Source organism: Glycine max, chromosome 11 (assembly GCF_000004515.6).
Source record: "Glycine max cultivar Williams 82 chromosome 11, Glycine_max_v4.0, whole genome shotgun sequence".
Taxonomy (NCBI): domain Eukaryota; kingdom Viridiplantae; phylum Streptophyta; class Magnoliopsida; order Fabales; family Fabaceae; genus Glycine; species Glycine max.
In genome coordinates, this window is record NC_038247.2 from 4,909,591 (window position 1) to 4,925,910 (window position 16,320).

Here is a 16,320-nt window from a genome sequence, read left to right on the forward strand (position 1 = left end):
TATTCTTTAATGGAAATGAATTTGAAGATTAAATCTTTGATCGTATACTTAAAAATATGATTATTTATCCATGATATCAAATAACATTGTTACATAATTTATCAGGTTATCTAAGTATATGTCTGAAAAAATAACCCAATTAAATGCAAGATAATATTCAGGGTACATTAAACTAATAAACTGAACCTTGCCCCATAAATTAGAGAATAATAGTATTTTCTTTGGCATGCGGCAGACAGCAATGCCATGAAAAGTATAGCAGAGAAAGAGAGTGTGGCAACTGTGAAGGCATTCAATGAAAATGATAAGGAGAAAAATAAATAATGTTATCCTATCATCAACTCTAATCAAAAGCACATAGAAAGTCGTGACGGACCAAACCTAATCCAATAAGACGTAGACAGCTGAATAGTGAATTCCCCTCCCTGGCACGTGTCGCACCGAAACCCACACAAAACTACTATTGGAGTTCAACAAAACAAACAAACACTGCCTCTTTCTCTGTCTTTGGCTCCTTTCAACAAAACAAAACACACTTACATAAAAAATCATCCTTATCTATGCCACTTCCACTTGGACTTCCACCTCACCCACTTTCTCTGCGCCATGGAAACAGGTCACTCTTAATTTCCTCATTTTTCTGCAAATTAGTTCACCGTTGTGCTTTCCCTAATTCGTTTTCTTTATCTCGGGAGCTCAAACTTTTTCAACTTCAATTTTGTTTTAGGAACGTGCAGTACTGCTTTTTTTTTTTTTTCCTTTCCTCATTCAGAGAAATTCAATTTTTCTAGAATGCCATATTTCGCCGGTTAAATCTGTTTGCTGCCGTATGTCAGTCAATATCATTGATTCTTTTTTCTTAATAAATAACTAAATAAGGAGATACTTAGATGGGTGATAACTACTTCCATAGAATCTCATAGTTCTTGTGTTTGTTGCGGTTCTCAATTTATTGCAGCATAGGCACCGGTTCGTCACGATTAATCTTTGAAACAAGGAGTCTAAGGCTGGATTTGGTTTGTTTCCTGATATAAAATAACATATTGAAACCAATAAGATACTATCGGTAAAAAATCTAATCCAACATTTTCAGTCAAATAAAATGATCTTTTACCATATATGCTTTCTTAAATAATTAAGAGAGTAAGAAGCTTGCATGGCGACATTATTTTTTTGATTGCTTAGTGTTTTCAAGATATGTACTTTGTTGACTTGTAACTAAATACTAACACGTTTCCAGTATTATGTGTGCCAATTACCAAGAAAACAAAATACATGGCAGAAACAGGATATAAATTCTTCTGCAACACTCTACTGAAAGTACGAATGATGTAAATTGTAATTAATCTTTGTGTCTAGTTCTTACTAAATTCACACTTACAATTTTCCAGATCAATTTCCCATTAATCATGCCGAGGAATCGAACCTTCTCCTACAAAAAATGAATTAAGTAAATTAGAGTTCATCTTATTCCCTCTTGGGCCCGGGCTTAAACCCGTTGCTGAAAATTGTCTTAGGACCTCTGTTATCCCAGCGGTAACAAAACCTGGTCAGCAATTGATCATCACTACTAATTAATTAATATGCCATTTTCTCTCCAAATATTTGCACGGGATACTGCAGTTTCTGCCTTCAACTTCAATATTTGTGGTTCCTGTGGCTTCTCAGGAATATCAAACCCTGAAGCCACAATTCTGTCTTCGCATCCGTGAGGAAAAACTGCTTCTAGTGATTTTTTTAATGGCATATAGAGAAGTGAAGTAGTGGTTGAAGCAATAGAAATTTAACAGGAAAAAATAAAGGGCTACGGAGGTCAGTTCCTAGGTTTATTCTAAGGTTAAAGTTATCTTACATTATAATAAAATATTAAAGAGATTGAAAGCAAGAAAATTAATGGTATAATATTTCAGTTAGGATTTATTGATTGTAAAAAATAATGCTTCATCTTCTCACTTTATAGTTGCAAATTCATTCTGTTAAAAAATTCATTTCTTTGTTAATGCTATTTGTTCATTGCACTAATTTTCTGGTAGATAAAAGTTGAAATGTGTTTGATCATTAAACATCAACCCCAGGCAATAATTAAGTTGAATTCTCAGAGTTGATCACTTTATGTGTTTTCTTGTTTTGGGAATCTGCCAGTTTTTCAATGTTTGAAGTAAGCATATTCATCTTATGTCCAAGGGTGTCAATCTTTCCGATTAAGAATTATTGGTTGTGTTTTATCTAGAGTAAGGGACCAGCTAGTGACATGTTATAGATCCTTAATTCAAATCTCATCAAGAGAAGAAGGGTCAGCTTTCACCTTCATTGATCATATTAATTTGTTTGGTTGTAAAAGAAATGTTTAATTATATTAACACATATTTCAGGAGAATAAATAGCTTTAAACGATATGTTAAACTCATTTAATTTATACTTTTTATTGTTGCTTAATCTGAATGCTTTTAGTGACATGTAGTTTTATATTTCTTTATTCAGTACGTTGTCTGGCATGTGTACTTGTTCAAGGTGACATATGACCTAAACAATTATTAGAACTTAATCTGATCACAAGGCAGTTTTTTTGAGCTGATCTGGATGGGAACCGGTGAAGAAAGCACAGCTAAAGTTCCTAAACCATCTTCTACTTCTTCAATTCAGGTTCCTATCTCTCCACATTTTTTCTTCTTCCAGTCCTTTTAAGTCCTAATCATTTCTGTTGAATATTAAATGTAGATACCACTGGCACCTTCATATCCTGATTGGTCAAGCTCGATGCAGGTTGGTGGAGAATGTGATACAGACTTTTGTATTTGTGAAAGTTCTTCAACATATAAAAAGTTCTAGTATCTAACATGTCAGCTTCTTACTTAGGCTTACTATGCTCCTGGAGCCACTCCACCTGCATTTTTTGCCTCAAATATTGCTTCTCCAACTCCCCATTCTTATATGTGGGGAAGCCAGGTCAGTAACATATTTCATTGTTGAGATATTTTTGCACATTCTGGTAGAGAAAGTTCTCGTTGACACGTTATTTCTACTTTTTTCAGCACCCTCTAATTCCACCATATAGTACTCCTGTTCCATATCCAGCTATATATCCTCCTGGGAATGTCTATGCTCATCCTAGCATGGCAATGGTATCCCACTTACTCACTCTAATCCCTTTGCCCCTCAACCCCCTGGCAGAAAAATGTGAATTCTGTCATATTTGCCTGTACAAGATGAATTCACTTGTTTCGTTGCTAAGCAACTTTATTTAGGTATGTTACTGTTTGGCATTTCATTTATAATCTTAGCTTTTGTCTTTTGGCCTTTTTCATGGTTTTGGTAGACCCTGAGCACCACACAGAATGGTACAGAGTTTGTAGGAAAGGGTTCTGATGAAAAAGATCGGGTTTCTGCCAAAAGTTCAAAGGCTGTGTCTGCAAACAATGGTTCCAAAGCTGGAGACAATGGAAAGGCAAGCTCAGGTCCCAGAAATGATGGCACCTCACAAAGGTTTGGCAAGCCACTGGTCAATTTTAGATCTTTCTGAGACTTCTTTCTCCCAACTTTGCTTCCTTAATATCCATTATTTACAAAATTTCATCAACAGTGCTGAAAGTGGTTCAGAGGGATCTTCGGATGCTAGTGATGAGAATACTAACCAACAGGTGTACTGTTTAGCATCAGTACTTCCGCTCTATATTGTTAAAAGTCAATTATTAAATATTAATATCCTTCCTAAAATCTACTTGATCCGCTCATCATTTTATACTTACTTTTTTCTGTTCAGTTTTCTCAGTAAAAGTACTTGAAAGAACTGGGTCTTTTTTCCTTTCTGTTTCTTGCAATCTCATGAGTCATGAGTTGTATTTCACTGTAGGAATCGGCTACAAACAAGAAAGGGAGTTTTGACCAAATGCTTGTTGATGGTATGTTGCGACATTATTCATGATTATCTTTCTTTTACGTGGGTGCTCAAACAGTTTTGTGTTTGTGCGAACCTTTTCAGGTGCTAATGCACGGAACAATTCTGTGAGCATCATTCCTCAACCTGGAAATCCCGCTGTGTCAATGTCTCCAACTAGTCTTAATATTGGAATGAACTTGTGGAATGCATCTCCTGCTGGTGACGAAGCTGCAAAAATGAGACAGAATCAGTCTTCAGGAGCTGTTACTCCTCCAACCATAATGGGACGTGAAGTCGCGCTGGGTGAACACTGGATACAAGTATGATTCCTAGATTAGTTTTTCTTAAAGATTGTTCAAAGCATGTATTACATTTTTTTTCATAGTTAACATTTATCATCTTCATGGTTATTTTAGTAGGTAAGAAAAACATTTTCGTTTTGCTGATACTAAGTATTTCCCATAGACAGACGTTCATTATTATGTTGCAACTTTGCATTCTTTAGTTCCTTTACCCTTGCTGAGCTTTACTTTCCTTTTCCCTTCCCCTATTCCTTTTTTTGCTTGTTAGGATGAACGTGAACTAAAGAAACAGAAAAGGAAACAGTCTAATAGGGAGTCTGCTAGGAGATCAAGACTACGCAAGCAGGTACTTTGGAAATTCTACTTCATGCTCCTTAGTCCTTTCTTTAAGTGTGAAGCTAAGTGGTGTTTGGAAAAACGTTTCGTTCAACGTAATGGCTTTTTTTTCAAAAGCAACCCTTGTTACTTCTACGTTCATGCCTAGGAAAGCGTATTTTTTTGTCCCTATTTTTTTGAACCAAAAGTGTCCTGTCCCTAATTGTTTAATATTTGGAGGCTGGAAAGCTGTCTTTATTTTACTATATTCAATGCATTTTATAACATTTGGATGTTTTCTGCTTTTCTTGTTCCAACCAGGCTGAGTGTGAAGAGTTACAAAAGAGGGTGGAGTCTCTGGGAAGTGAGAATCAAACTCTCAGAGAAGAGCTTCAGAGAGTATCTGAAGAATGCAAAAAACTTACATCTGAAAATGATTCCATCAAGGTAATTTCGCTGACCATTCTGCATTCAGAAGCATTAGTAGCACTTTTATTACACAATGCAAACTCCAGGTTGTCTTGTTACGAACTCAAATTGTATCGTTGGACAATAATTGCTGTCTACAGGAAGAGTTAGAACGGTTGTGTGGACCAGAAGCAGTTGCTAATCTTGAATAAATCAACTTCTTATTATCATGCCAAAGCATCGGCGAAAAATGATCAACTCCTAGAAGAGATGAATTTGCAGCTGAAATTTTATCAATGGCGAAAATGAACATAGGATATAATTTTTTTCCCTTGGTTTACTATTTACACCATTAACCCTTAATTGCCACCCCCCTTATGTTTTGCCCATTTAGTATTGTAAAACAAATCATAGCAAAATATTATTTTCAACACTTTTTATTGGACAGATTTTTTTTATGTAGGTCATAGTAAATAACCTTGACTTACATTATTTATTGAGACTTACGTGCAATTCAGTGATAATAAATATTGTATCAAAGAGAGTGTTCCAGTCACAATGTAACTCCAGAAGTTGATCTTGAAGCTAAAGTAAGGCTGGACCAAGGATTGTGTGCCTTCTTCAGATGTCACGGTGCTTTTGAGGAAGGGTAATATCCAGAAGGGTCCAGATTGTGTTCAAAGAAATGACATATTTTTAGTATTTGCTTGTGCCGATGAATAGATAATTTTATGCTAATTGGGCACTTCTATTCGGTGTTCAGTAGTTTCACATTCACTTTCAAAACTGATGTTAACATGCTGCTTTAATTTCCGAGCACCTTGTAAGAGGTAACTATGGAACCACGTGTTTGTTCTACCAATTTATATTTGAGCCGAAGATGTGGGGTTTCTAAACGAAGTTAGTCGACGTCATCCACTGAAGTGTTAAGCTGTGCCTATTGAGGCAACTTTCATCTGGGTACAGTAATTCTTAACACTAAATTTTAAAATTTAACATTGGCTGGTTATTTGCATTTTGAAATTTACATTAGTTTACTTTGACAAATTAATCGTTTTTTCAGTTTAGTTTAGAGAATTAAAAATTAAGGTCCTCTGATAGTGTTGGAAAACGCTTTCTTAATATATAAAAAAAGTTATTGAAAATTCAAGTAAAACTGCAATAATAAAACCATTAAATGTTATATTAAATAAAAAAAAATTCACTTTTCATTCTTTAATTATTACTTTAAAACACTTTTTTTATCTTTAGGATCAAACATAAGTACAAAAGAGTTTACAAGTACAAAAGGGTTTACCATAATTCAAGTATCTTGTTCAATGAATTAAGCTAAACATGTACCTTTAAGACACTGAAAAACAATACTATCACACTGTTATCATTTTTTTTAAAAGATTGCTAATATTGATTACCTTAAAAACGCTAATTAAAAAAAAAATAACATTTTAAAAAAAAAACAAGAGAAGTCTAGTCTCTCTTATTCCACGCAGTCCAAGGGCACTAGCACTCATCAGTGATTGTGGTTTTGGTCAGATTCAGCATCAGAGGCGGGGTCTTCGGCTGAAATATGTTGCGGCGATCTATCTGATTCAGCACCGCCTCTCAACATTTGATCCGCTGACCCACAAACAAATTTAATTTGCAGTTTAGTATATACACACACACACACACACACATATATATATATATATATATATATATATATATATATATATGCGCAATGAGCAGTAGCAATTGCAAAGGACATAAACATAATATTTCACCTGATCCAGTTATCTTTACTACCATGCTCCTGACAAACTGGATCTCTGCTTGGTATGAACTCACGAGTTTTATCTGCATGTTTAACAAGTAAAATTCCACTGTTAAATACAGCTGTTTCACAAAAGGTGAAAAATTATCGCTATATTTAAAAGTGGAGTCAGAAAATGTTCCCCTCTACCAGCTCTTAGCAGATAAACACCAATCCATGAGACAGATTGTTTAATCTTAAATAAAGTGATTCTAAAAAAAGTGTTTTTTTGAGAAGCAACTAAGATTTGATTCTTAAAAGAAAACAAGAAACTTGTTTTTTGATAAAACAGTTTAAACAAACACATCAAACAAGCAAAAAAAACTTATTTTATTAAAAGGGTACATTTTTTTAAAAAAAAAAGGTTTCAACAAACGGGTCCAATTTAATATTCGGAACGTAAACAGGCTACAAGGACAAGGTTCTTCCTGGATTTTCCCTTCTTTGATGGGATCACAAGATTATTCTTCATAAAGTCAAAAAGCAATGTACCAGACATACCACTTCACAATATGCAAAACCCAAGACTTGATCAACTCGTGCTTGATGCCTCAACAAGAAGGGGCGCAAGTGGTTTGCATATATTTGTTTTGCACCCTGTTTGAACAAAATTAGTTTATCAGCTAAATAAAAGAACAGTGTTGAGGGATTAAAGAGACAAATTGTCAACCAATAAATGTATAAACAAGGAAGACAGTTTAGTGATATAAATAAACAAGAAGCAAATGCAAAATAGGAAGATGGTGGATAAAAAATTGCTAATAACTTAAATGGGGAAATTCCTGGGAGAATCACGAGGTATTTGGACAAAAAAATTTGAACTTTGTACATGTACCCAAATTCACACTCCTATGATAGCTTACAGGATTAGATTTACATCTAAATTTATGCAGTTTCATGTCAAAACTTTTCTGCCCAACTCCACATGCAATTCAATAATTTTGCATATTAGCTGTCTCTATTTGTCTCCAAATCACAATGCTCTCGTATGCCAAGAAAAAAACAACACATGTCAAGCAAAAGAAACTGATGAAATTTTCAAGTTTCAACTGTGGCAAAGAAGTTAATATGCTTATAAAAATGGCAGATTTGTTCGAACTACGAAGATACAATGACCAAATCATGGTAAAAGAAAAAGGAAATGAAGAAAAAAAGGTAACAACTAAGAAGAGAAATGACACAAGGAAGGGACATTAAAGGAAAAAAACAGTTACAGATGGGTCAAAAACATCATTATAGAGTCAACCTAATTTTAAGTCCTTATGGAACTCACACTGGTAGATGGAAGTTGAAGCCAAACAAGAAATGCAAACTTCAGGTGATAGTAGATAGGACACCTGAAAAAACAATTAAAATTACAGGTGACTTAGTTCATCATGAGTCTGCAATAATTAATAATCCAGATGAAAAAATAGCTAACAGCCATAAAAAAAAAACAAAAAAAGGGAGATAGATTCTTGTTAACTAGAGGATATATATTGAGAAGAAAATAAAGGTAGAACTTTGAAAATCAAAGGAAAATATACAACCAACATAACGGATTAGGATGTAATCAAACTATACCAAGAAATAAGCTTGTCCGTGAACACTTCAGCGAGACTGAATGAACCATAGGCTGCAAAAACAAAAACGGAGAAAAAACTTCATAATTAATGTAAAACAATATGCTTTATGTTTAATCATGGTAATGCAAATATTGTATTTGGAGGTGGGGGATTGAGCATGTTAGGACCAGAATTGTCAAACTTGTGAGCCGACCCGTTGGATCATTCAATCCATAATCCAACAAGTTTTTTCCTCTGCCAAAAGTTTCGAGTCAAGCAGGATCACAGGCATATGGAGCAGTATGGATTGTCACCCCAAGGCATAGCATCATTGGAGCGGTGCAAAAAAAAAAAACATGCCATTGATGTGAATTTGGGCAGGTTGGGTCATGCAATCCGGTTCAGTGTGGAAAAAAAAAATATGCATATTTGACTATCTCTGCCTAAGCCATTGCTAGGCCTAAGCCATAATTGACTATCTCTGCCTATGAGCTCTTCTCTTCCCTAGTGGCCAACCCTTGTTCTCCCATTCTTTCGTAACTGACAGCGCAATATTCCCTCTTTGTTCACTGTTTCTGCTTCTGTCTCTTCCCTTGTGCTTCTTTCATTCCAATAGCACACTATTGCCCCTGTCTCTTTTTTCTTCTTTGGTTGTGTTACTTCTGTGTGCTGTGTTACTAGGTTGCTGCTGCGTGCTGTGTTATTAGGTTTCTTATCTAGGTAATGTTTTATGCATGTGTGTATTTGCGCACGTGTTTCAATGTTGTTTTTCATTTGTTTAAACTTACAATTCATGATACGATCAATGATTCTACACCCGCCTTCCATTCCAATGTTGAAACTTGATTTCAACCAACCTTGTTAGAACATTAGCAACTTGTTATCAGCTATCAGAATAGCCATAGGAAGTGGTGTGTTGGCTGTAGGAAACTGTAATACTTGAGGGTAGGAATCACACCTCAGTTTTATGATCTAATTTTAATCTTCTGATAAATCAATTAGTATGTTGGGTTGGGCCAATATGTGATTCCTACATTCTTCTTACAACACCTAAAGATGCTCAGGAACAAATGTTTCTTGACAACAAGTCCAATGACAAGCAGTCCAAAGTACAGAAAGATGCATAAAAAAGCAGGGGGATAAATTGATATAATTGTATTAATCTCTCTAGGAGGCAAATGTAACAAAATTGGATATTTGGATTGTTGGAACAAGTCTACTCCTATATTATAAATTATAAATTAGAATGCACGCCTTAGAGAGTAAAATTCTCTCACTCTCCCCACTATCTCATGTGAAAGACCCCGGTAAACCCCCCTACTCATTGGCAATGTAGTCAACCCAGGTAGCTTCTCCCCAAAAAACAGGGAGCTGGGTAAACCATTGCTGTGTCAGATAGCCACACGATCAATCAAAATCATGTAATCAATTAACATAGTTTCTCTTTTTCATGTATCAATTAGTTAGTCTCTAAAACAAGGGCTGGTGAAAAGAGATAAAAAAAAAAGAAAATTAAGAAGTTAGGAGAATTAGCACCTGCCCAGTAGAGAAGACACTTATGCTGAGCATCTTGATCTTTACTTTCTATTGCCTTGAACGTAGAGTACACAGGCAAAGCAACTCCCACAGTACAGCTGCAAAAACAGAAGATCCATAGCTAAAAAAAAAATCTAACCACAAACCTCCTTAATATCATAACTGGTAATACTGAAATTAAAGTATCTCACCATGCTGTTCTAATTACAACGTTGGAACCAAGAGGACAAAGGAGCAAACGGAGTCCAACCTGCACCAAATAGCTCACACATCAATCTAAGCATAATACCTGGGATAATTTCAATAGTTCTTTGATAAAAATAAATAAAAATTCAATAGTTATTTGATATGAGCAAATAATAATAATCGTGGTTTAATTGCAATCAATATTAAGAAGTACTTCAAATGTAGAATTTGGTTGCAGTAGGATGCAGAATCAAAACCCTAAATGAAGAAAAAATTAAATAAAAAATGAGGAAATATTAATATGAGAAAAAGAAGAGCGATGCGAACCTCGCTTGTTATGTTTGATCCAAGGAGAGCCATTCTAATTCCCAAGGCACCATTCCCTTCGCTTCCGACATGCTATGTAAATTCCTGCGAAGTTTATAAGCTTTTGGTTTTATGCTAACCGTCAATCACCGAAAAATGAGCAGAATAACAAAAAAAAGATGAAGAGAGAAAAAAAAGGGCTATGGTAAATTAAAATGGGTTAAGCCCAATAAGCTAAGATGCTCCAGCCAAACAAATAACATAGGTCTCTTCTCCATGACCCGTCGTGTAGAATTTTTGTGTGAGAGAAGAATTTAGATATAACGTAACAAATAGAGAAAAAATTATTATCCACCGTAAAAAAAAATTACATTGTCATAAAACTATTTTATACTGTAAGGACATGACTATTAAACTAACATATATTTAGTAGTATTGTTTTTAATTAAAATTAATCAAGTGTTGTATTTTAAAATTGAAATCTCACTAAATAGTGTTATATTTTACGTGGTTAATTTTGATTGAACATAGTATTTAAGTTTTCTCATTTTTTAGTTGTAAACGCAAACTTAAATTTAGATTGCATGATTTTTTTTAAAAACAAATTAAGAGAATACATTCTAAAAAAATATTACAGATATAGTAAAAAGTAATTCAAAGCATGAATTTCTTATCTCATAAGTTAATCGTTGCATGTCTCAAATTAATATAATTCATTTTATATTTAGACTACTAAAAGAGAACGTGTGTAGTATTTATAAGTCACAAGTTTACTGATTTTTATATTTTATTGTAAAGCTTTGCTCAGTTTTTTAGCTTCAATAGAAATTATATATTTTACAAGAGAAAATTATATTTGAGACACAGTTGAATACTAAATCTAAATCTAAGCATATCCTTCAACATGGGTTTGAACTTTAGTTTGTTTCATCGTGGGAAACTAGTATTAAAATTTTTAAAATAATTGTTTTTGAAAAAAAATATATATAAAGAAACTTGCCTCAATGATTACCAAAGGTGTTATGATAAAATAAATCTATCTCAATGGATTTAAAATGTCATTCGGATATAGTAATACCATTCTTGATGATAATTGAAATTGTTGAAAAGTCTTCACTTATATATCATTTGCAATGACTTTATAATGTCGTTGGCATGTATTGAAATCTTTTCACAACTATTGATGTTGTCATTACGATAAAGATTAACTTTATAATGATATTGATATATTGTGAAACCTTTTCCCAACAACAATTAAAGTCACATGCAATTTAACATGTCAAAATAACTTCAGTTATCATTGACATATAGCATAATCTAGTGATGCAATTTATCAGTATATATTTATTCTTGTAAAATGTACTGTATATTTTTTTTAATACTATGTAGCAGTTGCTTTTACATTCAATGCTCATGATATGTTAAAGTATTCTCTACATCAATTTTATCAACGACGATTTGATCTCTTACTTATATGTTGAGTTCTTTCTAATGATGAGAATGATATTTGTAAAATTACTTTGACGCTCAAGACAATAAGTGAATAATAAAATTCTAATAGAGTTAAAAGATAAATTACTTATTGTGCACTTCTCTTATTTATAATTGTAAGTATATGGATTAGTGGAATAGGTTATTATCTAATTAGTGAATAAATAAACAATTGAGTTATTATCTACCGATAAGACTAGGGTAGGACAAAATTAAAGAATTTATTATTTGTAGATATTACTTAAAAATTTAGAAAAGGAATAGTTGTTTCACATATCAATAGAAGATATAAGTAGGTCTTACTTTTTCTTTTTGGTGATTGATATAAGTAGGTCTTACTAAGGTTCCCTCCAATAATATATTACCTGCTCATGAATTAATAATTAGCATTCAAGGATAATTTCCCATTGGAATTACCCAAGAATTAATAAACAGTAAAATATTGAAGCAAACTTAAGGTGGGTAACTGTCGTGAACCCATCATGCATATAAGTTACACTTACTATATATATGGCCAATATTCAAGTTCTAGTATATTTGAATTTTGAAAACTCGGCATGTAGCCATGTACGTACAATCATATTTCATGATGGGACATAAGTGCACCAATCGTATCTCCTAATATGATTACTCCCACCTCTCCCAGAGGAAAGTCTCTACTCTCTACCATGAGAAAGAACTAACTCTAAGACTCTGTCGGTCTGACCAATTTTTATATTTAGCATACTTAAAAATTCATTAAATAAAGCATTGGAATGCCTTTTAAATATTCTCATCTCCATTAATTCATGCGGAACAAAAAAAAATTGAACTAACAATATACTTAAAAAAAATCACGTTATCACTATCTCAAATCTCAAGAAGCATGAAATTGCTAGACTAGTGGTACAAGATGTTACTTTCATCACTATATATAGTTTCCTACCCCTTTGTTTTTTCTATATTGAAGATAAGAAGATGCTTTCACTTGGTGTGTTCTATATATGGAATGTTCTTAGTTCTTGATAAACATATATCTTCAAGAGATCAACGTCGGTGCAGTTTGGCATTGAGAACTTTATTTCATACCTCTAATAACCAAAGGAGAAGGACATGAATCAGTGGAAAAACAGTATAAATAAAAAGGTGGATGACGAAGTAATATTCGTAATTGAATATGCTGGTCATATATATAAACCTTTGATTTCTCATTTTGCAGCAAAATACTCGTTGCCATCAAGAATAAAAGCTAGAAATAAGACGAAGAAGCATTTAATCTGTCCAACCCTTTGAGTAGTAAAGTTCATCAGGATAACAAGAGTCCAACAAAGAAAGACAGCAAAATGGTCCAGAATAAATACAAGTTTATCTTATCTACCGCCACCCCTCCCCACTTTTTTCCTTTTGCGTAAGATACCTAGATTTTCCATTGTAACAATAATTTGAACCAGTACCATGGACTCGGAAATTGGAACCTAAATATTACTACCATATCATTATTACAGTACTAATTAGTAGTTTATTATTACATAATCCCCTCTCCCAATAATAACACTCCGTCTTCTAACAGCGCCATGCTGACGTGGCAACCATGGCCCTATCATGCCAGAAAAGCACCAGTTCGTTCTGACGTCTTGCCACGTGGAAGCCTCTGATTTGTGACTTCGCTAACAAGCACTCCGCTTGAAAATCCGCAAACTGGCTTAACTGCACCGGCCTCATTCCGGCGCCATAAAACGCCTCCCTCCACGGCGGCAACTTCCGCCAGGCGCTTTCCACCGCCGCCAAAATCTTCGGCCCCAGTTGCATCATCTCGATTCTCCTCACCCACTCCCCTCCTCCTCCCACCGTCGACGCGTCAAGCGACTCCAGCATCATCGAGTAGTACTCCAAACTGCTCACAACGCCACGCCGGAACGACGCCGCCGATGCCGTGGCAGTCTCCGCCCATCCCTCACCGTCCACGAAAACCACCATGCTAGGCGAGATCCTCCGCACGTCCGCCAGGAACGCGGCGGCGTTGCCGAGGTGGCCAAAAATCGCCGGCGACAAGAGCACGGTGGTATTCTCGCCGTCGACGAACTTCACGGACTTGAAGGAGAGATTCTCGAAGGTTCGAAGCGCCACGAACTCGACCTGCACTCGGATCCTGAGTTCGAGAGCGAACTGCGCGAGGTTGTCGTGGACGAGCGTGCTCTCGACGGCGTATTCTTCCGGAACGACGGCAGTGATTCGGAGCACCGGCGACTCCGCCGCCTTCTCCGCAATCTCCTTCATGAGAGAAGCGTATTGGATCCCAAGACCTATATCGAAGTCGATGACGTGCATGAAGGAGCACGCAGCGTGATCCAGAACTATTTGATTGGTGGTGAAGATAGAGAACATTGGGATCGGCGAAATTCCCGAAAAGGCCTTGAAGGTTCTGATACTGTGCACGATTTCCACCAGGGACGAAATCCTCGGGGTCCGGTTCGAACCGGAGAGAAGACTCTGGAGAGCTTCTTTGAAGTAAAACGCTGCGCGCTGGAGGGGTTTTCCCACAGGAGATCGTAGCCTTTGATTGAGCCGCTCCAATATCACCTGCGCCACGTGTAACTGTTTGGTGTCGAAGCAGTCGGCGGCGCGGATGAGCTCTTCGATGAAATCGAAGCCATTGAGGTGGTGGTTGAAGTCGTGAGGCAAGTGGTTGAAATCGAAGGCGAGGTTTTGGTTGGAGTAGATGTCGGAGAGAGAGGTGAATTCAAGCGCGTGGTCGAAGGGTGTGAAGTCGTCGCATGATGGGTTGTTGTTGTCGTCGTCGGGGTGGAGAAAAGTTTTCAATACGGGGGTGGCGGAGTCGTCGTGTAAGCCCAAGTCCTTCATGATGGAGTCCCAGTCCAAGTTGTGCAACGCATGGTCGTCCAGGTCGAGAACGGCGTGATCGTTGGTGGGCTTTTCGGTGCCCGGGCTCGGGCTCGGGCTCCGGCACAGGTCGAGGACAGAAGTGGGCTCGTAGCACAAGCTCGTGGTGGTGGTGGTGGTGGTGGTGTTGAGGTTGGGAAGGGCAATGGTACGGACTACGTTATTGGTGGGTTTTGGGTTGGCCTGTGGGGATGAGGGAACGGGAACTCTCATCGCTTGGTTGTGCTGTGGCCTTGTCTGAACGATGATTAGAGGAATTGTTGTTGAAGGAGGAGGAGGGGGATTTTGGTTGTTATGATTGTTGGCCTTTTATCTTTGCTTGTGTGCACGTAAAGGGGTGGGGTTACTTATTTATGGTCATGTCATGTATGCCAATTGCCAATGCCTTCAAATATATAGATAGATAACTAGCTACTCTCATTCATTTGAACTACGGATTATGTATGTCATCTGACCTGACCATGTTTGACCCTTGTCAATCAACTATCATACTTGTGTTTCTTATTTAGAGAAATCATAATAATATATTATGTGACACGAACATTTCTAGTTAAAATTACTTAGAAATCACACAAAATCATATTTTCTGTTAAATGATTTTTTTTATTTTATAAATTTTTTTATAAATTTTAATTAATAACAGAATGTGTGTTATTTTTTTATTTATAAAAGTTGAATATTGTATAAATTTTTTTACAATACTTATATATTATCTTCGACCAATAAACTCCCTTAATAACAAAATGTGTTAGGAAAAATGTATTAAAAGACGTATTTGTTCGCTTTTTTTTTTATAAGGGTCACGTTTGAAAGAGAAGAAAGAAATAAGATGAATATATATAAGAATAATGAGTAAAGATATTGAGAAATGAAGTAAGAAAAATGAGAAAAGAGATAAAAAAAAAAAGTAAAAATATATGAAATTAATTAATGGTCTATATTATTTTCTAAATAAATCAAACAATAGTAACATACTAACACCCAATATAATTACGCTCGCTTTATTTTCACGTATCTAAACACGGTCTCTTTAATATGTCAAAGGATCTTTCAACTGTAAAACGACAAAAGAGTCAAATAGTGGGCGTTAAAGGCTTAAAGCAGCTAGTTAAGTCGTGCTTTCTTTCTTTAAATTGGGCCCACAAAAGTTCTAAATGGGACCCCAAGACAAGCATGGCACCACTCATCTTTAATTCTTTATTTATACCCCAAGAAAAAAAAGCTTTGGGAAAGGTCCATCATTAACTACTTTGTAAGGGAGGGACAGAACGCGGAAAGTTTTGCCATTGCTACGTTCCTACCTAACTTCTAATATTAGCCGTTAGAAATACTACGTTTTTGTCGATAGAGTCTCCCTTCGCAGAACCGCATATGTAATAATGTCGCATAATATGAATATGAATTGTCAAAATGGATCGATCCATGCAGGTAAAAAACAGGTCTCTAATCTTCAGGAATCAGGCCACCAGGGCACTTTTGACTAACTCAATGTTTTTGGCAAAGTTGAGCAGTAAAAGGTGTGGGGGAATTCGTATCTTGTAAAATTGTTAATTTTCTCAACTTCCATTGAATCATGTCAATTAGTTAATTCGTACCAAGGAAGGAAAGTTAGCCTTTTATATTATTTGATAGTTTAATTTTGATATATTTTTAGTATACTTTTTAAAATTAAACTATTTTTTG

General features: G+C 35.5%; 3 protein-coding genes across 8 annotated transcripts; 1 reads left to right on the forward strand and 2 right to left on the reverse strand.

Moving 5' to 3' along the window:
• Positions 1-458: 458 nt before the first annotated feature.
• On the forward strand, positions 459-5,798 carry SOYGBFA (G-box binding factor). 6 transcript variants are annotated; one of them, XM_014763527.3, is made up of 13 exons: positions 509-616; positions 959-1,066; positions 2,482-2,643; positions 2,719-2,763; positions 2,857-2,946; positions 3,033-3,122; positions 3,317-3,483; positions 3,581-3,638; positions 3,851-3,899; positions 3,980-4,197; positions 4,448-4,525; positions 4,816-4,941; positions 5,064-5,679. In XM_014763527.3, the coding sequence occupies exons 3-13, from the start codon at positions 2,581-2,583 to the stop codon at positions 5,112-5,114; spliced, it is 1,035 nt and encodes a 344-aa protein (XP_014619013.1). In that variant the 5' UTR covers positions 509-616; positions 959-1,066; positions 2,482-2,580; the 3' UTR covers positions 5,115-5,679. The 6 variants fall into 6 exon arrangements, with proteins under 6 accessions (XP_014619014.1, NP_001237919.2, XP_014619013.1 ...); NM_001250990.2 differs by lacking the exon at positions 959-1,066 and having other exon boundaries at positions 460-616; positions 5,064-5,798; XM_006590300.4 differs by lacking the exon at positions 959-1,066 and having other exon boundaries at positions 2,562-2,643.
• A 378-nt stretch (positions 5,799-6,176) lies between these two features.
• Positions 6,177-10,382, reverse strand: LOC100811809 (HVA22-like protein k-like). Its single transcript, NM_001252875.2, has 8 exons — positions 10,288-10,382; positions 9,966-10,024; positions 9,775-9,872; positions 8,258-8,309; positions 7,968-8,031; positions 7,196-7,291; positions 6,666-6,738; positions 6,177-6,519 (listed from the first exon to the last, which is right to left on the reverse strand). Exons 1-8 carry the CDS (start codon positions 10,318-10,320, stop codon positions 6,413-6,415), a joined length of 582 nt encoding a protein of 193 aa, NP_001239804.1. The 5' UTR covers positions 10,321-10,382; the 3' UTR covers positions 6,177-6,412.
• A 2,625-nt stretch (positions 10,383-13,007) lies between these two features.
• Positions 13,008-15,009, reverse strand: LOC100784206 (scarecrow-like protein 15). Its single transcript, XM_003538794.5, has one exon. It carries the CDS (start codon positions 14,848-14,850, stop codon positions 13,300-13,302), a length of 1,551 nt encoding a protein of 516 aa, XP_003538842.1. The 5' UTR covers positions 14,851-15,009; the 3' UTR covers positions 13,008-13,299.
• Positions 15,010-16,320: the final 1,311 nt, after the last annotated feature.